Genomic DNA, 26,568 nt, shown 5'->3' on the forward strand with positions numbered 1-26,568 from the left:
TTGAGAGTTTGAAGCAATGGCAAGCATAAGGCTGCCATCTCATGTTTCAGCACAAGCAGCAGAATTGGTGGCGCTTATTATCGCACTTCAGAAATACAAAGGGGAGGAAGTGATGGTGTACAGTGACACCGCCTATGTGATGTCGACCGTGCACGCAGGACTAGCCCATTGGAAAAGGAGGGGCTACCTACGAGCGGACGGCACTCCAGTGCAACACGCAGTATTATTGGACAGGCTTATTAATGCACTTCATCTCCCAGCAGCCATTGCAATAGTTAAATGCACAGCACATACTAAGAGAACTGATTTTATTTTGCGCAGAAATGAAGTGCGGACGTAGAGGCCAAAAGGGTTACAGATTCTTCTGATATTACAAGGTTTGATACTCCTAGTATAAAGAGGGGGGTGACTATGGCTATGATAATGCAAGAAGGATTTAATCACTTACTGAAAACACAGCTGATGGAAATTCAAGGGAATGCTCCACAGGATGAGAAGGAGCTTTGGGAAAGGAGGGGAGGCTCTTTATCACCCACTGAAGCCTTATGCCGAAAAGACAGCACTGGAAAGCCAGTGATGCCAGTAGTATTGTTAAAGGTAGCGCTTGAACAGCTGCACTACCCTGCACATGTAACTAGGGAGAGTCTGGCTGCAACTATTGCAGAAGACTGGTACATACCGAACCTGTTAGAGCACATTGCATTTTATGTAGTAAATTGCATCGTATGTCAGAAGTTTACTGCTGTGCAGACACTGCAAACAATTAGAGGAGTAATTCCTTGACCGAACGGTCCTTTTCAGCATTTACATATTGACTATGTTGACATGCTGCAGATATGTAGTGAATATATGAATATAAGTATATGATAGTGGTAGTGTGCCCCTTTTTCAAGATGGATCGAAGCCGGTACATGCACACACCCAGATGCCACTTGCGCGGCAAAGGTTTTTGTCCGAGAAGTATTTCCTAGATGGGGAATATGTGAGGTGCTGCGATCCGACAATGGCCCCCATTTTGTAAATTAATTATTTTAACAGATTAGTTTGTTACTAAACATAAAGGGCCTCATTACGACCCAGGCGGTAAGGGATTACCGGTACCGGTAAGGGCACCGGTAACGGTAATCCCTTACCGCCCTATTACGAGGTCCCTTTGCGGGTCCTCCCTTAATGGCTGGTTTTACCAGCCATTAAGGACGGGACCCGCAAAGGGACTTTGGAGGTAATAACGGTACCGCAATTTGCAGTACCGTTATTGCCACCTTCCCCATTCCCATTGAGCCCTATGGGGGCAAAAATGGGAATGGGGAAGGGCCATGGTGAATGGGGAATTACCACCCCACCAACCTTGGAATGGGGCGGTAATTGCTCCATCCACCATGGCGGAATCGATATGGTTCCGGAGGCAACCATGGTGCAAATAGCGCCATGGTTACCGCCCGAGTTGTAATGAGGCCCAAAGCATACTTTTTCTTCTGCATATCACCCACAAGCAAACAGACTATGTGAGAGACTCAACGATCTTCTCAAAGAGAGAATTGCCCAATTGAAATTTTCACTGAAGAAGGGATGGCTGTATTGCCTACCCCTAGTATTGCATGCATTAAGGAATCAGCCTGGGTCGGACCACCACCTCACACCCCATGAACATCAAGGAATAGAAGTGATGCCCAGAAGACAGCAGAAATATTAGGAAATGAGATACGTGATTATTTGACATGTATGACCGCTAGTATCTCTGTCATTTCAGATCAACACAGAAGCAAGGGGTTTCGATCTCAAGATGCAAGCGAAGACCATCCAGCAACCGGACTACAAGAACTATTACCTATACCAAAAGTATTTGTTGGAGACCCAATCCTAATTCGAAACTTCAATAGGAAGTGGCATGAGCCCCGTTTTCTTGGTCCCTTTATCATCGAGAATATTACCCCTTCAGCAGTAAAGGTCCAGGAAAGACGTGCCTGGATACATTTGGCCAATGCCATGTGCCGATGAGACCAATCCACCCCCACCCGTCCGTTGATTCGGAAGCAAGTCAACATGAAGTAGTCCAGCACGTGCAGACTCGATCGATGAAGAGGAAGAAGGACGCAGAAAGTGCTGATTAAAATAAATGCAAGTATGCATTTGGACTGTGGCTCCCCTTGAGCACTCCTTATAGATATTATAGCAGGCGTGAAAACTCGTTGCTTGAGCCACAGGAATCTTTAAAAAATGTGGACTTTAGAAAAGTAGTGAAGTCCTGAAGAAGCATGCCAAATCTTGAGTTCCTATTTGATGATTGGACAAGGGAACCGTTTCCCGATTCATTCCTCACTGAGTTTTTGTTTGCTCACCCTAATGGTCCTGTCTAATGATGATGCCCACAGACTATTTGTTATGATCTTTTACTATATACTTCAAGTTCATCCTTACTTTGTTTGGCGCAACACCAACAAAAATCTGTTTCTGCAGGATCCTATAAACCGCCCAGCAATCAGTCGGTTACTTATAGAGATAATTGAGTACATCCAGCAGATTCCCAAGCATCAGACAACCTTGCCTGATTAAAGAAGTTTTTCCTTCCTTAAAAAGAAGTTCACAGGCATAATGTGGAGTCCTAAAAGTGGTACCATCGCAGACAATTAACAAGCTCAGCTACGTATAAGGAATCATTGCGGGTGGGAATTGATATATTGGTGTATAATATATGCATGCACCACATTCATCAATGTTTTTCTGTTTCTCTTGATACACCCTGTTTATTTTGTTGGTTCCCTTGATCCTCCCCACACAAGTGGCTGTTGCAGACAGAACTGTTTCACGAAGGCCAAGGCCATATGTGATTATCTGTACACTGATGACACATGCAAAGTCGCCTATCTCTCTAACAAGTGTCCCTATGATTCCCCCTGAGGGAAGGTCAGTTTTTGATTTGCTCCATGATCATTGGATACACACTCATTATACAAGAAAGAGACCCACAATAAATGCAAGAGAAGATGATTATGAGTTAAATAATTATCTTGACAGTACAGCACATTTGGGGAATAACATGTGGTATCAACACATGAAAGAAGTGGGCAAATGAACCTCTGAGGAGAGTTGCTATGTTTGTGCTCTCCTTCCTTATGCATTGGGGAACTCTCTGATATTTATAGCAATAGAAATAAACGTCCAAACGGCTCACTGCCTTACTCAACTTGCACTCTGTCATACAAGATGTCACTTCCAGGGTCAAACAGCATCCTTAGTATGGGTAACAGAATGGTCAGCACCAGAAGAAGATGATTATGTTCAAAATACGAAAACAAGAGCAAGATCTTTCACCAGAAATCATGTGATAAGATATGAACAGCCTGGAATTAAGGGGGCAGGAATCAGATGGGAGATAAATACAAAGCTTAATTGCCAGGGAAAGGATGACAAAGAAATCAGACGATGCAAAGAAAGAGGACAGATGCAGATTTGGAGAACAGTACTTTCACCAGATGGAATGGGAGAAGGCGTAGTTGCATGCAGAGCACTGGTAGTAATAGGATATCGCAAATCAACTATAAAGAATGTGGAGAGGATATGCAAACCTCTATGGCCGAAGCTTGCCAAGCTGCTAACCTGTGTTGAAGATAGAGGAGGCCCAGTGCAGATAGTGCCTTTGGCAAGTGCAGAACTGTGTTTGAGAAACAATGGCACAAGAAAAGTTGGAGAGAATCAACAGTGCGGACGAATCTTCGATGTACCAGGAATGAAGGAAGGGACAGTAGTGATAATGGACCACTACTGGGCATGTGGATCCAGAGCTTATGTGAAGCTACCCAGAGACTGGGGTAGATTGTGTTCCATAGTAATTATTCATGTTCCAGCATTAGTGATCCCGGAAAGTGACCTGAACATTGGAGAGTTTCCTAAAGCTGATGCTCATCTAAAAAAGAAGAGATCACTTGAAATTCTTAAACAAATGAAAAGGGAGAATTATTCTCAGCAAAATCAATAGAAGCTTTTGACTCCATTCCATATGAACACAGGTTGTTCAGCAGGACATCCTCAATATTCACGATTATCTTCATGCCAGGGATCCAGGCGTTGGCAAATACTAAATGGTTACAAATAACCAGATGGGAGCTAGTGCAGACGATCAATACTACCCTAAAAGGATTCAAGGCAATCAAAGAAGAGCTCAGAGCCATAAGACTAATGACACTCCACAATAGATATGTCCTAGACATGATCACAGCAATGGATGGAGGTGTTTGTGCCAAAACTGGGGAATCATGTCGCACATTCATACCTTCTCATGATGACGAGAATGGAACCTTGACAGAGGCCATAACAATGCTGACGAACGTACACGCCAAGATGGAAGATGAAGTAGAAGATGCTGCAGATGATAGCTGGTTTGCATCGATCTTCTCATGGGTACCATAATGGATGGCGAACATCTTCAAGTTTCTTGGAGCATTACTGGTGATGATAATACTTGGATTCTGTGTAATCAGGATGAGAATTATACAATGCAAAAAGACAACGAAGAAAGCAGTAGGGATGAACATCATGATTGATGTCGAATCTGGATTTGAACCAAAGGAGCTGACTTATGAAGAAATCAGAGACTATATAAAGACCAGCATCCATGCACCTGAAGGAACAAAGTTTATATATCCAAAGTACCACATGAAGTACGTGGGAAGATGGATCTATTGTAGTCCAAGTGGACAGTGCAGCCACATGGTCTGGAGTGTTGATGTCCATGTAAAATCAGCAGGGTCTTTGAAAGGTGTGATGAAGATAAGGACTCAGAAGAAACATTTCTTCAAGAAAGGATGTCTAAAGGTAGAGAATGATGAAGGCGTGGTCGATGAATCAACCAGAGGGGGGAGTGTAGAGGAGGAGCCAAAAGCCTCTATCAGAAGTTCCGCTTCTAGCCTGCCTATATGTTGGGAACCAGAGATGGTGACAAAGGCGACACCTGTAATGATGGCAATAACACAAGCAGCCTTTGAAGCAAAGTACCCATTGAGAAAGCCATTCTTTATGTATCCACAAAGAGCTGACAGCCTGTTGGGAAAGATCCCTGAAGAGCGAGAGAAGGTGAATGAAAGAGCAGACTGGTGACATCACATGATGTAAAGTGACATGCCGAGAAGAGTTAATAGAAGAGAATGTAAAGAGAACATATAGATTCCAGTAACGAAGTAAAGTATCGAGTAACCTGTTACGTGCAAAATGAAGATTACATGTGTAAAAAGCACGGAAGAAAATGCAAACCGTTTTATAATTGTACAGATGCTGTAACGCAAGCAGATTAAGTAAGGCTGGCTATATTTAGTGAATAGACTGCAGGCGGTGCCGCCAAGGTATATAAATGCATGAGAAATCTGGATGTTCCACATCGTGTTTTAACAAACTGGGATCCCATGAGCAGGACGACTGAAAGTGTGGTGCTGTTAATAAAAGTAGCTGATGAGCAAGAAAGAATCAAAAAGGCCTGCCTGGCGCAGTGTCAAAAAGGCCAGTGCAGGTGAGAACTGGTTGTCTATTCAAAGGATACAATAAATGCAAGAGGTGGGCCGAGCTCCTGCCAAGGTGCAGCTGAAAGACAATGAGTGCCAAGTTCTATTCGGTTTAATGCCATTTATGGAAATAGGCTTGAGCAGGCTACACAGAGACCAGAAGATAAGAGTATGCACGCACTCCCTATTATTCCCAGGAGTTGTGAGGCCTACAAGGCCATGTTCAAAGGCCATTTGAATTACAGAAAGTAAGAGGGATGATAGATGTTGGGCCAATTGGGAGGGGAGGTATGGTCAAGACCAACCCACCAGCACCTGGGATACCAGCTTGTGCGCTGCAAGAGAGTGGAATATTCTAGAAGGGTACAAGTGTGCCAACCAATTATAGATGGCCACATATCGAAGAGCCCTATAGCTAGAGATCCAATAAATCGGCATGTATTTTATAACGATGAAGATGACTTGCACTCGAGGAGGGCTTAGTTGCCCACCTGACAGTAGAGACCCAATAACAACCTCAACCCCCATAGAAAGTATATGTAGATGTTCCCTGTTACCAAATCACAGCCCCACATACGTTTTTACATTTTGCCACGTAGTGGGAAGTAAGTGATGATGAACTTTTCCTATAAAAAATTGTTTTTTATGTAAATCGTTGAGAACTTGCCATGAGACATCCGTCGATGTCCGTTGTACTCCGTTTTAGATCCACCTTGGCAATGTCTTGAGTCGACCTTATTATTCATGTTTGAGTAATTTCTGCATCCCATAAGAGCGCCACCTTGTCTTAAAGAGCCCCTCCGACTTCACAAGTAAACCCTTTCACCTCTGGTTGGATGAGGTATTGCACTGGTGTCCGAAGATGCTTCTGGGACATCATTATAGACATTTTGCCCAAGTGCAATTTTGCATATAATTATTACTAGGGCAAACTTTGTAGTTTTGGCTGCAATGGTGCAAAAGCAAAACTAAGCCAAAAGTAACAGTTTGTGTTTGCTCTATGCTATTGCCAACAGTCAGTTGTTTTGGCTTCCATATTATGCGCTCTACGCTTGTGCATTCATAGGGAGAAAGAAAATGACCTGTGCCATGGGTGCCAACATTACGGCTAGGAAAACAATTATATCTGCTACAACAAATGTGCATCTCTGTGCACGTACATCACACTTCAAAAAAGGGGGTTCAGGACTCTGCTCCATAAAAAAAACCATTCTCTTTTCCACAGTTACAATTAAATGCCATTCATCAGGATTAATATATTAAATTGATATTCCTTTCTCTCTTAGAATTCCAAAGTTCTCCTTAGTATCTAACTTGATGTTCAAATGCACCACATAGAGCCATCTTAGAATTGTCACAGTCATCAATTCATACCCATCTTTTTGTTAATTCATTTGAACCTTTTCCCCTAATTTTAGAATGTCCATCTTTTCAACATTGCAGCCTCAAAAAACAATCAACGTTTTAACAACAGTATGTTACTGTCTCCATGGATGTGTACTGGTGGGCTGTCTTCTGTTTCCATTGTAAGCAGGGGAAGAGCATAGAGTGCTGTGGGTTCCAAACAGCGTGTGGCTAACTACAGAGATCATGGTGCAGAGACCATGGTGGGCCCCCACTCAACAAGTGGTGCAACTGACCCTGGCACGGGTGCCAGTGAATGGTACTATTGTCTGGGGCAGTAGCACTGTCCTCTAAAACAACAATAATTCCTTGGAGAAAAGGATTGCATTTGGGCTAACGTGCATACCCACAAAACCTTGCTGTTGTGGTACAGAACTGGAGATGAACTTCCAGCTATGGCTACTTGGTGGAGTTATGGAATGTGTGACTTGGCTCAAATGGACTTTCCTACTTTCACATTTCCGGTGAAAGGGTTTTTCCAAATCTTTTCAAACCCACCATAACTTTCTTGGTGTTGTGAAAAAACATGGCCAAATCCTCCACCCACAAGGCCGTGAAGACTATTCTGCCCTGATGATCCCTAGTAAGGGTGAAACCAGGTATCTAGTTGTCCTGACAGCCTTGCAAAATGTCTGTCTTGGGTTATTAAACTATGAATAAAGTAGCACTGCCCTCTAAGACAAAAACAATTTCCTGGAGAAAAGGTTTGCATTTGGGCTAATTTTGGAACAATTATTGGTCCTTTTTCTATCTCTGTTACTGGATGTATGTTTGTTGCACATTAGACACAGTGACTGCCTGAGATGTTTTTTTAAATGCTCTGTGCTGTTTTTACTATTGCGATTACTTGCCTGACGAAGCCCCAGTGTGTGGAGGTAACATGTGGTATTTCAGATGCACCTTTTACCCAGTACGGGTGTCTGAGCACTTATTTTGTCAACCGTGAGCATCACAAAATCTTTCTGATACTACGTGACTTCTCCACGCTCAGGGACCTGCTGCCGCAGAGGCTGAGCAACTAATTTCAAACCATCATGACATAATATCTGAATGCAAATTAAGCTTTAATATGGTATCACAATTACACTAGAAAGAGACCCACGGGTCATGCGCACCCCAGTTATAAATACTATAACCAACACACAACCCATATGCGCAAATAGAATACTACAAAGTTAGTAATCCAATATTTTAATAATTGTCATTCATATAGTAAAATGCAATATAAAAAAAAGTTATCTTCATATGAAACTATTCTATAATATACCAACCCTATCTGTGTGACATAAAACCAATGTAAACAACACCACTTGTGAAAAAGATAAAAATTACAAATTCACAATTCGCTAAAACAACACATTCACGCTCATACATTCATCTATAAAGTGCCTCGTGCAATCGTACATGCATTCTTAGAATGCCATATAAATCCACAGTCAAGGCAAGACCTCCTTGGTAACTTAATATTCTTGCAAATTCCTATTTTACCAAGTAGGTCCTGCCACTAGTATACAAAATTATAAAAATAAGCAACTAATGTACAATTTCAATATTAGCCTGCCCAACGTGTTTTGTTCCTATTTGGCTCAAAAAATAAATCACTGGAACTTCTTCAGAGGCTTATATGTATCTATTTACCACAGTAGGGTTCTTGCTATTCTAAACTAAATGTTTAACCAAATAAAATCCATGTATAATATTGTACATTCAAACAGGAGTAACAGTCTTCGCTTCTGAATGGAACAACAATTCTGACAATTCTGACTCCTATGTGTTCTTCTGTTCTTTACAGACAATCGCTTCCCAGCTTCATAAAAATGTCTGATCCCTGTAAACAAACTATGACATCCCATTGTACCACAGAGCTTATTAATAACTCTCAACGTGACAATTATGTACTACCATGTATGAGTGTGAATGTGTAGTTTTGGCGAATTGTGAATTTGTAATTTTTATCTTTTTCACAAGTGTTGTTGTTTACATTGTTTTTATGTCACCCACATATGGTTGATGTATAAGAGAATAGTGTCATATGAAGATGAAATGTTTTTGATATTCCATTGTACTATATGAATGATAATTATTAAAATATTGGATTACTAACTTTGTAGTATTCTATTTGCGCATATGGGTTGTGTGTTGTTCATAGGCTTTAATATGGTGTTTCATTTAGACAATGTAACCTATTCTTGCTTAGTCTCTGTTTTGGTCCTAGCAGTCATCTGGGATAAAGTCAGGAAAACCAATTGACACCTGTATAATATGAACTCACTTTCCTAATGCCAATTAGGTTTTCAAAGAAAGCACCATGGATGATGCTATCCAGTGCTGCATGTGCAGATTTGTCCTGCTGCATTTAACTTGATTTCTGAAAGATGGCCATTTAGCGTACAGTTGGTAGTTTGTCAGACTGTGCAAAGCAGACAGTTTACCCGTTTGTCTAATATATGGATGAAAATGATTCACTTACACACCCCAAGGGTAAGAAGGCCCATCCATTCAGAAACCACTGACCGCGAATGTGCCATTACAGGTTCTGTACTTATATTTCAACACACTAGTCAGAAATCACCGTTTTTAAATTATTCCAAAGAGTGCCACGCACAATGGCCTTGCCAAAGAGGGAATGACTTACTGACCACTATAACCGTATACTCACTGTGCTCAGTGGCTAATAAGGGACTATGCTGTGCCATGAAGAATCCTCACAAGTTCTAACTAATTCTGCTTGAGAGCACCCTGGCTCGGTAAGTAAAATACCTAATCCCACTGATGCAAACCATGAGCAAAATGTTCTGCTGAAAACTAGTGCATGCCAGAAATAGATGGACACCACATGCCAATGACTTGACATTAGGTCTAAAGAACATGCTACATGGGTCACTGCCTGAATAAAAAAAATGAGGGGTCCCCTTTACCATTTTTATAAGTCGTTACCTAGTTGGGTAGGATCATGCAAATGTGCTTGGCCACTGGAACAACTTGGGTTTTGGGGCTAAAGAGCAGCATCCCAGGGTCGACCAAAGGATTTCACTTTTTTCCTGATGGGGACCTGTTCTTCGATGAGGGTCAAGCAGGTCAGAGCCACAGAAAGGCTGGCAGGGCTTTGGAACAGACACCCCTTGTCAAGCGCTACCTAACTAGGGTTCCCCCAATTTCCTCAGAGTCTACTCTGACTCAGAACTGTTAAGACTTATTAATAAAATAATAAAATCTGAAAGTACGGTATGAGTAGTTGACTTGCTAAATCTTCAGACGTGAATGGTCTCAGGAGAATTGGAGACAAACAAAGGACTATCAGACTGCAAAGGACTCTCCTGAATAGTCAGGCAGATGTATGGCACATATTCAAAAGTGTGCCCGACATCCTTGTTATTCATCACAGATACCCGACAAATGTACAGCAACAAACAATCTTCGCTGTCAGGACGCTGAGTGATTTGCCCACTTGTTGATCATGCTCCGTAAGTTGATTGAGCACATAAATCTCCCTGAAAATGGGCCAAATGTTGAGGCAGATAGTTTATGAGCCCACTTACAGAATTTATCTAGATTAAGTTAAAGTAAGGTCAATACCATGCTCTCCATGAATACTGTTCCCAGACTCAGCCATAACACAAAGAAGACAACGCCTCTCAGTAAGTGGTTAGATTTGTTAGACATTGCTTCTTTTACAAGGAGGGGCTGGCCAACATCTCAGTCACTCATTTGCTAGCTCCTCCTCTTGATGTCAAGTCAGAAGCATGCAGGATGACCTGTGGTTAAATGCGATGACCACTTACTGCAATGCTTCCCATATCAGTCTGCACCCAGCCGGGGTGGATGGCCACGCTCAGGATACCATCCTTCCTGTAGGTCTCGGCTTGGCAACGGGTGAGCATGTTCAAGGCAACCTGCATGGGGGACACCAATAGTCATTACTAGTATTTAATATCAGGTGTGTGCATGCTTCTTCAAAGAAATTCGAATGCACTGGTGAGAAAAGGCCCAAAGCAGCAATAATACATCACACATTCAGTGTCACACATCGTGTCAGTGAGGAAAACTCAAGACACACCTCAGCCAAAATCCCAATAACACATGCAATGTGTGAGGCATATATTTGATGTGCATCAGGGCCCCAAACAATGACACATCTCTAGATGTCCATGCTTATGGAATCCTCCAGAAATCAATGCACCGACTCAGCAGCCAACACATACTTGCCAAATCCTCCCTGGACTCAAGCAGTTATGGCGACTAGTGCAGTCAATGCAACCAGATGGAGGTTGGCTCACCCACAGGGCATGTAATGGGCTTGTGAATACTATCACACCAAACTGAGTTTAAGAATACAAGAGCAGGCGGCTTGCGGCTCATGAGCATTTCTGTACATGAGCTATGGCCATCTGAGTCTCACAATGTGATGATTTGTCCCAATATGCTAGGCCGAACAGACTGAGAAGGTGCGGTTGAAATAATTGTTTGAGTCCTTGATAGAACTCATCTGGAGAAGAGTACCTGGCACAAGTAGTTGCTGGTGTCTGGGGTAAAGCTTTGGGAGACTAAAGGGGTTTTGGATGATTTCCTTGATGGGATCCAGTTGAATTGATATTTGTGGGAAGTTATTTGGTAGGTTGATATTATTAGTGCAATATTTAGTCAGATTCAAATGGATTCACAGTGGATTTGCAGTGCGGTAGCTTCCTTGTTGGTGTTCTGGTATGTTGTTTTCACCAACACAGCTTTATAGTGTGTTTGTGTGGTTCTTTGTGGGGCATATGTTAGTTAGTGTAGTGGATATTGACATTGGTGGGACCCACGGTACTGTTATGGTTGTCAGTTTCGTTGATGGGCCCATGGAGGGTTGACAATGATGGCACTGTCAGTGGTGGGGCCTAGGAATGTTGGAGTTACCGGTGGGGTCACTGTAGGTTGGCAGTGTTCGGGTAGTCCTTGCTGTGATTCATATATGCAGATGTGGGTGATGACACCGCTGTTAGGCCCAGTGGGCTGTTTTAACGTGTATTGACAATAAATCACTTCTATATTACTGGGATGAATAAAATCAGTACGGTTATGGAAACTCAGAGCACATAGTGTAATGTGATGTGAGTGTTCCTGTAAAGATCCTGTCTGCCACTATTGGTGGCCTTGCTACGTTTGGCTTTGTAAGAAAAATGTTCATTAGTGGAAGAGTGGGGAAGTCAGATGCGAAACCTGTGGTGTTGATGGGTGCAGGTCAGAAGTGCCAATCTGCTTTCTAATAGTTTGACAGAGAAACGTGGGATTATGTTATCCATAGGAAAGAGCCCAAGATCTGATAGACTACAGCGCTTTGGGTCTGGTTAGCCACTGATGTAGGACAGTGCGACAGGGATAAAGTGGAGTGCTTAGTCGTGGCTCGGTTAGTGTTGATGTGGTAACAGCTAGGCCTGTTGTGGACAACCGGGGTGGGTTTGTATGGTGAATAAGGTGGTAAGAGGTCTTAGAGGGGAGTTAGTTTGGTTAGTCGGGGGCAGGAGTAGGCCTTACAAGGCAGAACAACCCTGCACTCCTACCCCAGGTCATTTGCAGACGAGTTCAATTTCTCTAGCTAACAATATCACCTCTCCTTATCTCTGTCTGTCTCTCTCTCTGCCTCCCTCACCAACAAATAGATACATTGTACTAATTGAGAAAGAAAACGAGCATCTGCGAGTTGGCAGATGAGGGAAAGGGGTTGATTGGAACTCAGACATTACCATAACCTGCTAAGGCTTATGGCAGGCAAGAAGTTTGTGCTTGTGCTTAAAATTTGATGACCGTATTCACCCATTTCACCGTCCTTAGTATGCTGGTTAGCATTTGTATGTGCTGAATTTAAAGAGCACTTTCGCAAAAGCGCATAACACAAAAATAGAAAGGTACAACAATATGATGAAGATTAAATGAAAGACAAAGGAAACATCACAAGGACAACAAATGAGTTTTCATAGACGATCTGAATGACGGCCAAAGAAGGAGAAGAGTGAATAGTGAAAGGTAATGTATTCCAGTATTTAGGGGCCAGTGAAGAAAATGATTGAAAAGGGAAAGACGCAGAAGGGGCGGGGGGTAATTACTCTTAGAAGATGAGATTGAGAGCTTAGTGAATGCACGGGGACACAGGAGACAAGAAAGGAGAGAAAGTGGGAGGAAGACCATGCATGCATTTAAAGGGAAACAGAGGGTGTGATTCAAAAGAGAGACAGAAAATAGGATGAAGAGAACTAGATACAGATGTCCAAGTGGGAAGAGAGAACACAGTGCAGATAGAAGAGTTGGAAGCAGAATGTAGAGGGGCAAGATGGTAGGCAGGAAGGCCAATCAAAAGAGCAGAGAGTAATCAAGATGAGAAAATATCATAGCAGAGACGAGGAGTTTGATGGTGGCTACAAAAGGCAGAAAAGGGTGGGCTGAGTGATTGCCTCAAACTCACATGCTCAGGTGCTGCACTCAGTGGCCTGCTGGGACTTGTATTTCTGGTTTGTCGTACGTTAAGGGCTCTGTCCTTGTACAAAAACAAATATATATATAGGTACCGACAGGAAGCTATGTTCAAACCCAGGGAAGCTACCGCTCAGCTTCATAAGAAAGACACTACCTGTAACCCTTGTCCAATATCTGTAGTAGACATTGCATAGTTGAATAAGGTATCCACTGCCGCTTGTATCAGGGGAAGCCCCTCTCTTGAACTAGGCATGCAATACAGCCTGTGGGCCTGGGCATGCAATGATGGAAATTCTTTCTGCTGAGCTGCAGCTCAAAATCACTGTCAACACAAAGTACAGCCACCGTTTAAATCATTTAACATGGGTGATTTTGGGAAGGGCTGGTAGGAACAGGAAAAGCAGGGGCGTGGAGCAGGTGCTGGGGATTGAATGGCATGCATCAGTGCAGAGAGTTGGAAGACAAGATGAGTGGAGGGATGTGGACCAGGAGCCGAGACAACTTGTGGACCAACAGTGGAGAGAGGAGAACCACGAGCCGAGAGGTGACTAGGGCAGCGTGTTGAACATTTGAACTCTTCTTAGCACCCCGCTTTTGGGTGCAAGCTCATACTGGCCTATAGGGCATTAGGGCAATGCCTGAACCAAAAATAAAAAATGCTAGTGTGGGCCACCTTTTTGGCCATGAGTGACTTCACTATGCGGCTAGTAGGTTTGACTATTGTTGCTGAATGAGTATTCTTTAAATTGCACAATTTGCATCACATTGTATCAATAAACTCCCCCTTGGGTACTATTCAAACAGTCTGTCACAAAAGAAGTGACTTGCCATTTGCAACTGTGTGCCACTTTTTCATTGGTGCCTGAGACAATTGCATGCCCCAGTCCGACACTGTTTAGGTGCCAGATAATCAAGACTACTGGAACATGGGCTTTATTTGCCAATCCAAACCTACGCTTGAGCCTCCTTCCCTGTGCCTCCTCCACCCAGCCCCCTTTTTCGGAACCATTCCCCTTTGAGTGCCTAACTGTCTGGGTTTCCTCCACCCCACCTGCGCTTCACCGAGCTACCTGGCCCTGTCCTGGTTTATTTTTCCTTGGTGCCAGCTGTCAGAGCCCATCCACTGCCTCCTCTCTCAGCTCACATATGCCATGAAAACTGAGCTCCGGCAGCCTTTTCCATGGGGGCCATATCATTTGTAATTGTGTTTTTGGCATGCAAACTCGACTATTCCAAGGGTGATAATATCTATAAGGCTTAATTCGGCTGACCCTACTGGGCAGTAATGACCCGCTGCCTGTGTTAAAGGCCATCAATTTTCTCAGGCCTATTTACTTGGGTGGCGGGACATTACCAACCGGCAGGGCCCACCAAACATGGACTCACAGCTTATTTTACTTTTACACAGGAGAACGGACTCTGGATTCTTCATAATCATAAAATGGACAAAATAATCACCGGCTGCTGGAGGATCTGGAGATGAAGGGTTTTGAGGTCGTGCAAGGGGAGGAGGGTTTGTTGGGTTGGAATGGTTGAAGAGAAGCGCAAATCTATTTCTTTGACGTTTGTGTAGGGTACTTAGTGTTTTTAGCCAGACCGCCACTGAGTTTGAGTGCCATTATGCATATTGGTTGCCCCTGTGCCTTTGATAAAATCCAGATTACCTACCCATGCCCTGGCATAATCTGAATTAATAGACAGGCCAGAGACGTTTTAGGCGCTGCAGGTTTTGATATGTTAAGTTCATAGCCTGAAAAGTGGCCAGATCTGTACCTGTCCAGAACTGACACAGGTACAGAGTTAATTTACCAACATGTATTGACAATGTGATCATAAACAAGCACAATGATGCTACGTGTAATCAACACATGGATTAGTCCATTCCATAACTTAGATTACAAATATATTTATTTACTGCGCTTTCGAAGTGACAAACTGTAAACATGGCTTTTATGAGAGCCTGCATTACTAAGCTAAATGTATTGGGACCATTGGGTACCTTGATAACATAACCGATCTATAAATACAGTATTCTTATTCTTGAATATTGTGTAACAAACACTTAACTATGCCTGTAAATGCATACTGTGTGAAAATGCTATGCTGAACTGTACTAACAGAATAGCACACCTTATACGTGTTAAGGTGGATTTCTGAACTCTGACCTGGTGGGCAGAGGGTCAGAAGGCCAGCCTAGTTTCTTGGAACAGGGTAACCTTCTGGACAAGCCAGACCAATGAAGGTAGCTATGGCGGCAGTCAAAACTAGGTCTCAGGAGGTGTTAGGGTGACTGAAAGACCTCAATGAGCACACAGAGCAAAGGACACTTACAAATCACTCCCAGTCAGGTGTAGATATATAAAAAATACAAATACATTTATTTCAAGGCCTTTGAGTTTCAACACACAAATCCAATCACAGTAATACTTTTGAGCCAACACAATCCTATCTAAATACATATATACAAGACCAATGGGGTCTAAAGGGTTAATGCACGAAATGGGTCCAGAACCTAAAAGAGGAAGGAAACAGGCAGTGCAAATAGTCTTTAGTCCCTTCTGCATCCAACACATTCCTAAGAGGCAGTCCAATCCCTAACAAGAGTGGAGCCTATTGCTCAAATGTATTTGCACTGCTGGCGCACGCGGTAGTTCAAATGGGCAAAACGTGGTCGCTTCATGGGTCTGTAGTAGCTCACGAAAGTGGGTGAGGTGATGAAGAACAGGTTCCCACTATTCGAGAAGGGCCTCCACTTGAGGGCAGAGTCGATTACAAGAGTTGGGAATAGTTCCCTAGTTCCCACTAGCAGTGGAAAGGAAAGGGGCCCTCAGTGGCCACGTGTGCGTAAAAATGGATGGATGCGCTAGGGGCCACCGGTTAAGTTTGCGATTGCTCACCGAGCCCCAGTGCACTCCGGACCAAACTTCGGCAGTCGAGTCAACTTCGGTTGCAGGTTAAAAGGCAGCAATCTCGCAGCTCTGCGTTTTCAGCGACAAAGTACAGCGTTGATTCCCCTATGGGACAGTGGCAATTTCTCCGCTCCTGGTGGATGGATCAGGCCAGTTCTGCTGCAGCAGGCTTCAGGGCACAGAGGACTACAGCTGCAATGAACTTGCAAATTTCATCACCACGGCTGGGCGACACGGTAACCGCCTAAACTCCGGTTCGGGCGCACTCACTTTACTCCAAACCTCTGAACGCCAAGTGTACGACATTCGGTGTGAGAGCGCCGTGAACACAGATCTTGTGATGTGCCAAGTTTCAAGGGCCTCCTCGAAACGGCGGCAGTATCAGTGCTAAATGTCTGCGCAAGCTGGTCAGTCCACTGGATAGCCCAGGGACACGTCCGAAAAGGTTTACTTGCAGGTTACGATGAAGGTGCCGAGAGTTGTTGGTCCCACTATGCCAATGGTTGGAAGCACCTTTGCAGACCTTCTGGGATGATCAGATGCAGACAGGTCCAGCGGGACGACAGCGGGCTCAGGGTGCCAAACCTTCCAGCGGGTCACCAGCGGTTCCTCGACTCAGCTTCTTAGTTTCAGGATACTTGGATCCTATCCTTCGTTCAGTGAGAACTCCAAGGATCGACATGGTATGGGTGTTTGGGGCCTTCTATTATCCAGTATCTCCTTTGCGCCAAAATGAAGAGGACCCAATGGGAGATCTGCTCACAAACAGGCATACCATACATGGACCAATCATGGACCACAGTGGTCCCAGGCATTCACAGCACTCCAGACTCTCTGGCACCCATGATGTGTATTGGAACCAGACGTTCCAGCCCACATTCTGGAGGCACACACACACAAGGCATGCAGAAGCCTGCGAAAGTTTGGCGCTTCGTGGGTAAATGCTTGCCCAAATAAGCACTGGCCCGGGTCGGCTCGACCTGGAGAAGTTGAAGGGGTAAGATGGGCAAAGGACAGGATAAAGAACCTTGTCGCATGGCCATTTTGGAGCCAGGCCACCTAACCGTGCCAAGTATTCGCGGTTTACCAAGCAAGAAAGGGTTAAAAATATGCGAAATGATAAGTTGCCACCAGCCCTGTCCAAGGCACATCTGCACTTCTCCTAAACAATCCTTTGAGAGTATCTAGGGCCTTTGGAAATGACTAGACCCAAGTGTCCTGTACTGTAAGGTACAATGTACACTTGTCACATGTTGAGGAAAAGTTGCAACATTGGAAAGAACTAAGGGAAACAAAGTCTCCCAGTACTGACTGTCTTAAGGGCATGTCAGTTTCCCAATAAAAAGTGAGCGAAAAGCCCAGGGGAGTGCAGCAAAAGACTGTGCTCCTCTGGTAAAGTCAAACTATGGTGTTCAGACATCAGCAAAAAAGTTAGGGGGTACAAAACTCGAGGGAAAATTACACATAAATGGGAATCTTTCCTATCAATACGCTACACTTATTCATAACAGTGTTTTGAAAAAGCCCAGGTAAGGGCGAAACAGTTGCACGTGCCTCCAAATGGAGTATGTTGGCACAACTTTACTTAGAACAATACCTTTGGTACTCATCCAATAAAACCTATTAATTAACAACCACTTTAGACTTTCTTTGCGCACTACAAAACAACAGACTGGGCGAAAGTAACCTTCCAAACACACCATTCCAGCATTACAAGAAAGAGCATCAGAATGAACCATTAGAATTGTTGAAATATATGGGTTTAACTATTACGGAACAACCACAAAGAGGTGGAAATAGAGAACTCAAATTATGCCGGCAGGAAGCAAGATGTATCCATGTTATAGACAAATGCTTCCCTGGATTGTACCAAGACAATGGGCCTCATTACACGGTAGGCGGTAAGGGTTTACCGGTACCAGTATTTTACCGGTACCGGTAAATCCTTACCGCCTTACTACGAGGTCCCTTTGCGGGTTGGGAAATTTAACGCTTGCTTTTTGCAGGCGTTAAAAATCCAACCCGCAAAGGGACCTTGCTGCTAATTACGATACCGCAATTTGCGGTACCGTAATTAGCGCCTTCCCCATTCCCATTATGCCCTATGGGGCAAAAATGGGAATGGGGAAGGGCAATGGAGGAAGGAGGAATTACCGCCTTCCCAACCTTGGAATAGGGTGGTAATTCCCCTTTCCTCCAAGGCGGTACCGGTAAATTACCGGCATGAACCATAGCGCTAATAGCGCCATGGTTTACCGCCTACCGTGTAATGAGGCCCAATGACTTTTATACTGTGTGGAACCAGAAGGTGTCTTACCCACTAGTCCCCGGGAATCTGTCATCCAGGCGGCCAGGACAAGGCCATTGCTTTTGAATCTACTTCCTGGGGTGGACCAGTGCGGGAGGATCACCTGGGGGAGGGGCCTTGTGGGAGTGGGACACCGGATGGTGAGACGCAGTATCCCCCTTCCCTATAACACTTTTACCCTATCCTACCAGGTACGATATTTAGGAACTCTAACCCGTTCCCCTTTTACAACATGAACACTTTCCCATGAACAGCCCGGTATCAGAGAAAACAGACTAACACCCGAACAGTATATCGGACGTGTCCCAATATAATGGTCAGGTGAGGTCAGGCAATTACTGACCATCACACACACCAGATGGCATAACAGAAGGGGATTGCAAGGAGGGAAGTTCCCGTGACCTTTTGGACAAGGAACCATTACTTTCCAGAAACCTTGAGCATATAAAGCGTAAGACCAGGAAACCAGGCTGAAGAATTCTGCATTATGTGTCAATGATAGCCAAGGCCCTACCGCAACAATAATCAAGGTGGGGACAATCACCAGCTGCCATGGTACCGTCCTTGGCTCCAAGAACAAAACAACATCAGTGAAATCAACACAGCCGGTGAGTTGGGGAGACTGATGCAAGACCGGCCTGTGTTGTAGCCAAGGTTGCAAGCCGCAACATTGTACAGCGAGCGCTGGAATGAACATTGTTTCGCGTGTGATAAGAGACACAAGTAAAGTTGAACTGCTGATGAGTGACTGAACTTTAAAAGCAAGATACAATACCTTTGACAGAGTGGTCTGGCACTGCATGGGTGCTCAATCGAAGGTCTCTGTAAGGTATCCTGCTGAGAAGTGGCAAAAGTGAAAGTGAGAAAAAGGTTATATCAAGAAAAGAATGAGTAATTTTGAATCAAAGTTGTCCTGCAACGCGTCAATCAAAATCCTGCTCACAGTCGAAAGTCTTTGATTTTGATGAATTAGAGGAAGTTTGGAAAAGTAGATAAGTTTGGTCTGAGCCTGGCAGAGGGAGACCAATTGAAGTTTTTTGTTGAAGCGGGTCTGAGCCCGGCAGACAGAACCCAGGGTGAACAGTAAATCACCCAAGAAGTTGTATATGTGAAATCATATGAAGGAAAGAACTTTAATGTTTGCCGTGTTGCATCAAGCCCTCTGAAATAAGATAATTTGAATGGCAGAGACTTTGGCACAGAAGACCCTGATTTTGAGATTTTGAACTGCATCCTTGTGCTAGAGAAGCCAGAGAGTGTGCTAAGCTCGAGTGTGCCGCAATGTCCTGTGCTGAAAATGTGGGGAAGGGAAGCCCAGGGTCGGATTGGCCTCTCTGCCTTTCGGTCTGTGGCCGGGCCGAAATCATCCCTGGACAGTGGGGGCCGGTTTCTGGCCATGCCTAGGCCGGTTTGGAAAAAGAAAATAGAAAAACAAATATTTTTTTTCAATTTTTCTTTTTCAAAAAGCCTTTCCTCCTTCTTAAGTCGATAAATGAGTACCAACACAGGTTGGGTGATATCGGATGCATATTTGTTCTATAAATAAAGGGCTTAAGCGTAAGTGCTATACAATAATATATTATTAAAAAAATAAACATTGGATACCCAGTCGGGATACCACCCAACTCGTGATGAGACACTCTCCAAAAACACAGACATGAATAAGCATTGCGAGTTGATAGATTTCCAGGTGATCCCCGCAAAGGATATGGGTACAGACTGGCCCAGCCGGGGCCGAGAAGGGGTGGTAGAGTATAGCACTTGGTGCCCATCGCCTGAAGTGGTTGCATGTAATAATGCTGCTGTGAAAAAGTCGTCAGGTTCTGGCGACTTTTTCCTGGCTACCAGAATTCGTTCCCCAAATATTCTAGGATGGGTATAATTATATATTATTACCTCTAGTCCTTGAATATTTGGAGGGTGCATCATTAATGCATTTTTTTTAAAAGTCGCCAACCTGACGACTTTTTTCATGGTGACATTATTACCCGATACCCCTGAAGTGCAGTTTGTGTTCCATTTTAGAACACTTTTTTGATGTGGATGCTGGTACCTGGTCAGCCTCCACCCACTGTAGTGAAGATGGTTTTCCCTAACCTGGGATCAAATGCTGGAAGGTGTGGAGTGGCTTTGCCTCGCCCACCCAAGTCCCCCTTATGAGCAGGGTAAGTCTACACTGGCGATGGCTGTGCCTCTGCCATTCATTTGCAGGCAAACAAAGGAGTTCTGGTGGCTCACCATCACACATAAATAGTGGCCAACGATTCCAAGTACTTGTGAGCCCCCATCCCTGGTGGTTTAGCGTGCACAAAAAAAAGCCCTCAAAAGGCCTCCGGCAAACCGGGCCAGGAAGGGGATTGCGTAAGGGGCGGTGGTGAGACTATTGTAGTGTGAGATGTATTTGTTATCAAAATAATACTTCCAGTCTCTTGCACTAAATGAAAATATGAGTCAAACGTGATGAGCACCAAGTGGTTTAAAACATGGACTCAGACCTAATTTTCATGAAATTTGAGCTACGCTGTTGAAAAGCTGTATGGAATTTCCTTTTACTATCCTGAAACCTACCTCCTGCTGCCATTATTTTAAGCTGCCTGGGCAGTGGTTGACATCCGTACCTGACACTGCCGTCAGCGAGACTTCTTAAACAGGCCTAGAAATTTCCTAACAAAACTGCAACACTAACATTTTTTAAAAACTACTAAATAATGTAACGGTTTACTCTGAAAATTCACCATTGCCTTATCAAAGACCACCAAACACTCTGCCCACTCCAGGCCACTGTCCCTATAAGACACCCAGCCTGGGGTCTCTCTGTTGGCTCTGTGTCAATCTTGCCTTGCAAGCAGGGATGTCATTTGGGGGTGACCCTTGAGGTGTCCCTTGCTACCGCTAAAAAAAAAAAAAAATATCATTTGTTTTTGTTAAATGGTAGGTCCTGGGTTGTGGCCAGCGCCTATTGGCTCTTTGTTTCTGGAGTGGCTGACTTTCTTGTTCAGGCCTCTTAAAAAAAACAGGGGGTTTCACAAGTGTAACATTTTGAGCAGTGACACTAACTAAAGAAGAGGAATAAAAAATAATTTGTCTTTCTGGAATGCTATACAATAATTACTAGACCCATTAAAGGTTTATTTCAGGCACACTCCAGGGGGTGAGTCACTGATTTAGTCTGTTCTTAAACAACTCAAATTCACAATACAGACAAAAACTTCCAAAAAGCATTGAGAGTAGAATAAGCATCCTTTCGGAATATGTATTTTGCTTTTCGCAAGATGCAGTTATAGCACGTTTTTTTCTGCCATTGTCTCTGTTACGAACATCACAGGGCATTCCATCTCGGTGTCCTTAGTTACTTAGCAAAATCCTTGTGGCTAAAAGCTTGTGTACAGTGTAGAAATGTTTGTCCATAGCACATAAAGTGGCCCTTGATTTCATTGTGCCACAATCAATGCTTGGTTGTAATGTGTCTATCTTTCCTATCTCCATTGCATGTTGTTCAGGATGTTTGTTTGCATGTATGAGGTAACAAGTGCCCAGAGTACAGGATGCTGTGTCAGTGCGCTGCTTTCCATGTGCTACTCTAAATTCTTTAGTATACAGTTATGAACCCTCCCGATGGTATGTATTTTGTTAACCTTTGAAGCATGAAAAGTAGATCCACGCAGGCTTGACATGTGACCCACTTTGCAACAGACCTGCAGATGAACTGGCCTGCTGTTAAATCTCAGTTACCAGTTTATTGGTATCCACTGCAGAGTGTAATTTGCTTTCTGACTTTGAGAACATTCAGACACGTAATTGCTCATTTTACTATATTTGGTGAGATAGCTGTAGCCGGTAAGATAGCTCAAAGGGTTGAGCTCTCGCTGTTGCTATGTATGTGTGATTTGCAGGTTCGAATCCCAACAATACCAACTCAGCCTTTCATCCTTCTGAGGATGATAATTGTGTTCCAACAAAGGTTGGGTGATATTGTACATATATATTTGTTCTATATAAAGCGCGTACGCATAAGTGCTATATAATAAAACACCATTATCATTTGGCCTTGAATGTCTGCTTGCATTCACAGTAATTTGGCAATATGGGCAAATACACACTGATATGAACAATACATATGGTGATCCATTCTTGTATGAAATGTGTAGGACATTACAGTGATATCATAACATTTTTTTTCATAGTGCACTTATGAACAATGCTATGTTATGCCACTTCCTGTTTTGTCAAGGGGTGACAGGTTGTGTTCCATCGCTTCCCATGATGTCCTCACTTCGAGGTGGGGTCAAATGACATAACTTCATGTGATGTCATCAGAGGTCAATGGTCATGATATGTCACTTCCGCTAACCCTGGCATTTTGGTGAAATGACGTCCCTGCTTCCAAGCCCTTTGCCTTAAACATGCTCCTGAACACATCACTTCCCTGCATCTGTGGGTGTGCTTTTGCCGACTCGAAACAAAGCAGAAGAGTGTGCATTCACCAAAGAACAATCTGAAATGGGCCCCTATTCTTCTGCAACGGGCGGGGTTCCCTGCGTGAGTGGTGGTTAGTGCTGTTGTAGGGTGGTTTGTTGTCAGTGGGCTGTGCGCTAACTAGAAGGTGAGCCTTCTAAAGAGATACATTCACTCATTTGCTCTTCATAAAACTTCATAAAACTCTTCTATTCTTGCAAATTCAAATCCTCTTTAGTTCTGTTGCTTACTTTGTTGGAGGACAAGCCATTTATGTCAACATGTTTCGATCTCACTTAGGTGAAATCAAATGTGTTTTTTTCACAATCCCGATTTTTGCTACTCATCAGTTTTATGAATCTATTTGTAAGTTTACTAATTTCAAATGTTTAATGAACTTCCAGGTGCCCTTTTTCAGATGTGTTTAAAGATAAAAATAATATAAAAACAAAAATGATATGTTGTTATATGAAAACCTTTCTCGTGTGTTTGTGATGGTTTTGAATAGCTTTGTAGAACTCACCCTCGCACCGTTCAGGAGTTAGTGTCTCATATATACATGGTCTTCACAGCCCATAACTCCTGCTTAGGCCCTTGCGACAGGTCTACAAAGCTATATTACATTTTTAAGCATCCTTCTAATACTTGTGTCTCTCCAAATGTCTTTTTGAATAGGATTATGGAAAAACATATTTTGTTTGACCACATTTATTTTATATTAAGTTTGGTCAAAGGTTTGGGGCATTTTCATACATAGATCACATTTTAAAATATTTTTCGGGAGGAGTGTTAAATCTGGGTCCAGGCAGGGATATATGTATATTAAAGTCCTTTATTAAGTATCATTCAAGGACAGCAGGTACCCCTTCAAGAGGCAGGCTCCAACTCACCAACCTTAGAATACACAGTGAAACTAAACACTCTAAATAGAATTACATGACATCACAATGTTACTCTTTTTGCTGAAACGTATTATAATGTAAATGTGGCACAATAAATAACACAGGGAAGATTCACCTCAACACATCTCCTCCCTTCATTTTGTGGCAGATTTAACCCAGGTAATAATCATTCAACCTGACCGGTTTGTTCCTGACCCTGTTCGCATTCAAGCTGCTGTTGTTACTGGAGGCTGTACTCACGTTCGGTTCAAACATATGTTCTTCCTCTCCATTCCCAAATGAAACTTGCTCCTCTCTGGTTCCCTCACCAACTTCACTGTCCACCATATTGCACTTAACCAGTTTGGCCATCGACCAACATTCTCCACCCTCCATGATGACAACATTCCCCCTGATCACAGCAATTTTCTTGGGTCCAATGAACTTGCTCGCAATACATTTGGGAGAAGCCCTGGGATTCTTAACATAAACCCAGTCCCCCACTGACCATTGCATCTCCTTGGCACCCCTTTTTTGTGTCAAACCTCTCTTTGTATTCATCTTGAGCCTCTCTAATGAGATCCATGATCCTTTCCCTGTTGACATGTACACTCCTCGCTAAATCCAACCAGCCCGGACACAACTTTGTCCCTGGTTGTCTGCCTTTGAGGGACATGAAAGGTGAAATGCCGGTAACAGTGTGTGGAGTCAAGCAATAGTTCCAGACCATCTCCCTGAGAATTGTCTGCCACCTTAAACCCGAAGCCATGGCTAACTGCAATCCTCCCTTTAGGAATCTATTTGCTCTCTCGACAAGACCATTCGCTCTGGGCTGGTACAGTGCTGTCCTGTAGTGCTTGATACCAAACCTCTTAAGAAACTCCACCATCCTATCCGAACAGAATTGTACCCCATTATCTGAAACAAGTTCAGAGGGGAATCCCTCCCTGTAAAAAACTTCCTCAAAAAAATTAATCATTTGTGAAGTGGTTGCTTCTCTAATGGCTTTCCACTCAACCCATTTTGAATGATAATCCACCAGGACAATAAGGTATTTAAAATCCTCTCCTACTTCCTGTATGGGCCCCATTAAATCCACTGCCAATTTCTTCCATGGCTCTCTTGGAACACTCACAGGTCTTAAGGGAGCTTCCTTAATAATCTTACTCTTGTCACTTCTTTCACATTCTTTACAGCTCCTCACACACTTCTCTACCTGACCGTCAATCCCTGGCCACCAAAAGAATTGCCTGATATGCCTTTTAGTACCTCCCATGCCTAGATGGCCTCGGTGAGCTATGTCCACTAATTTGGGCCTGATGTCACATGGAGGTACTATTTTCATTCCTTTTCTGAGTTGAGACCCATCCTCTGACATGCTCAACTCCTCTTTAATACAGTAATAAACATCATATTTCTTTTCAATGAGATCTTTTCTGGGCCAACCTGTTTTGGTCCACAATTTGACTTGCCCCAAGACCTCATCCTTAACATCAGCAGACTGCCACTCTTGCTTATGGCATTGTGTACCAATGCACAAATACCCACAGTATCCTCTGCACTCACATCCTTGAAACTCTCGTTCTGTGCAGGCAGTCTAGAAAGACAATCAGCAATCACATTTTCTCCCCCAGGTATATACACCATTCTAAAGTCATATGCTAGCAAGTCAATCATCCAACGAGATATCCTAGGTGAAAAATTAGCCCATTCCGCACTGCCCAGTAGCTGAACTAACGGCTTGTGATCAGTCTTTACAACAAACGACTGACCCCATAGAAAAAATTTAAAATGAGCAACAGCCCATGATACAGCTAGGGCCTCTCTCTCCACCACGGAATAATTGCGCTCCGCCCCCCTCAGAGGTCGGGAGGCAAAAGCTATGACATGTTCAATGTTGCCATCATATTGAAAAAGAGCGACACCCAGACCTAACGTGCTTGCATCTACAGCCAGCACAGTTCGTCTGCCAGAAACAAACCCTCCTAATGAAGGTGCCTTCACAATGCTATCTTTAATCTTACTAAAGGCATTTTGACATTCTTCTGACCACACATATTTGGTGCCCTTTTTCAATAGATCTCTCAAAGGAGACGACATTGCAGAGAAGCCATCAACAAACTTGTGATAGTACTCCGCCAATCCCATGAACGAGCGTAGTTGCTCCTTGTCAAGAGGTTGGGGAGCACTCACAATGCTATCCACTAAAGACTTCCTGGGAGCAATACCATTGCAGGAGATTTTATGCCCCAAGTAATCCACTTCCGTAACAGCAATTTTGCATTTCTCCCTCTGTACAGTCAGACCCGCTTCTCTGAGTCTGACTAACACTGACCTAAGTATCTTATCATGTTCAGGACCATCATTTGCAAATATCAGAATGTCATCTTGAAATACAGTTACTTTCTCAAGGCCTTTCAGTACCATTTCCATCACTCTCTGAAATACGGATGCCGCAGAGGCCAAACCAAAGGGCATCCGGTTATACTTGAAAACACCCTCAGGAGTGATGAATGCAGTCAAGTGTTGGCACTCTTTAGACAACGGAACCTGATGATAGGCAGCAGAGAGATCGATTATGGAAAATAACTCAGGTTCTCCTAGTTTGGACAAAACTTCTGAGATATTCGGTAATGGGTGTCTCTCGACCACTATGTTCTGATTGAGGC

The 26,568-nt window shown here is 43.6% G+C and overlaps 1 protein-coding gene across 2 annotated transcripts in view; it reads right to left on the reverse strand.

Annotated features, from left to right (window-relative positions):
• Nucleotides 1-26,568, reverse strand: part of LOC138447951 (C-signal-like) — a 298,198-nt gene that overhangs the window by 41,276 nt on the left and 230,354 nt on the right. The window contains exon 5 of one of the 2 annotated variants that reach the window (XM_069604481.1): nucleotides 10,679-10,789. The exons of the other annotated variant lie outside the window; for it this stretch is intronic. Within the exon in view, the coding sequence (XP_069460582.1) occupies nucleotides 10,679-10,789 (111 nt within the window). The remainder of the gene's footprint in view (nucleotides 1-10,678; nucleotides 10,790-26,568) is intronic. 2 annotated transcript variants of the gene reach the window in all.

Source organism: Ambystoma mexicanum, chromosome 1p (assembly GCF_040938575.1).
Source record: "Ambystoma mexicanum isolate Mex_15411 chromosome 1p, UKY_AmexF1_1, whole genome shotgun sequence".
Lineage (NCBI taxonomy): Eukaryota > Metazoa > Chordata > Amphibia > Caudata > Ambystomatidae > Ambystoma > Ambystoma mexicanum.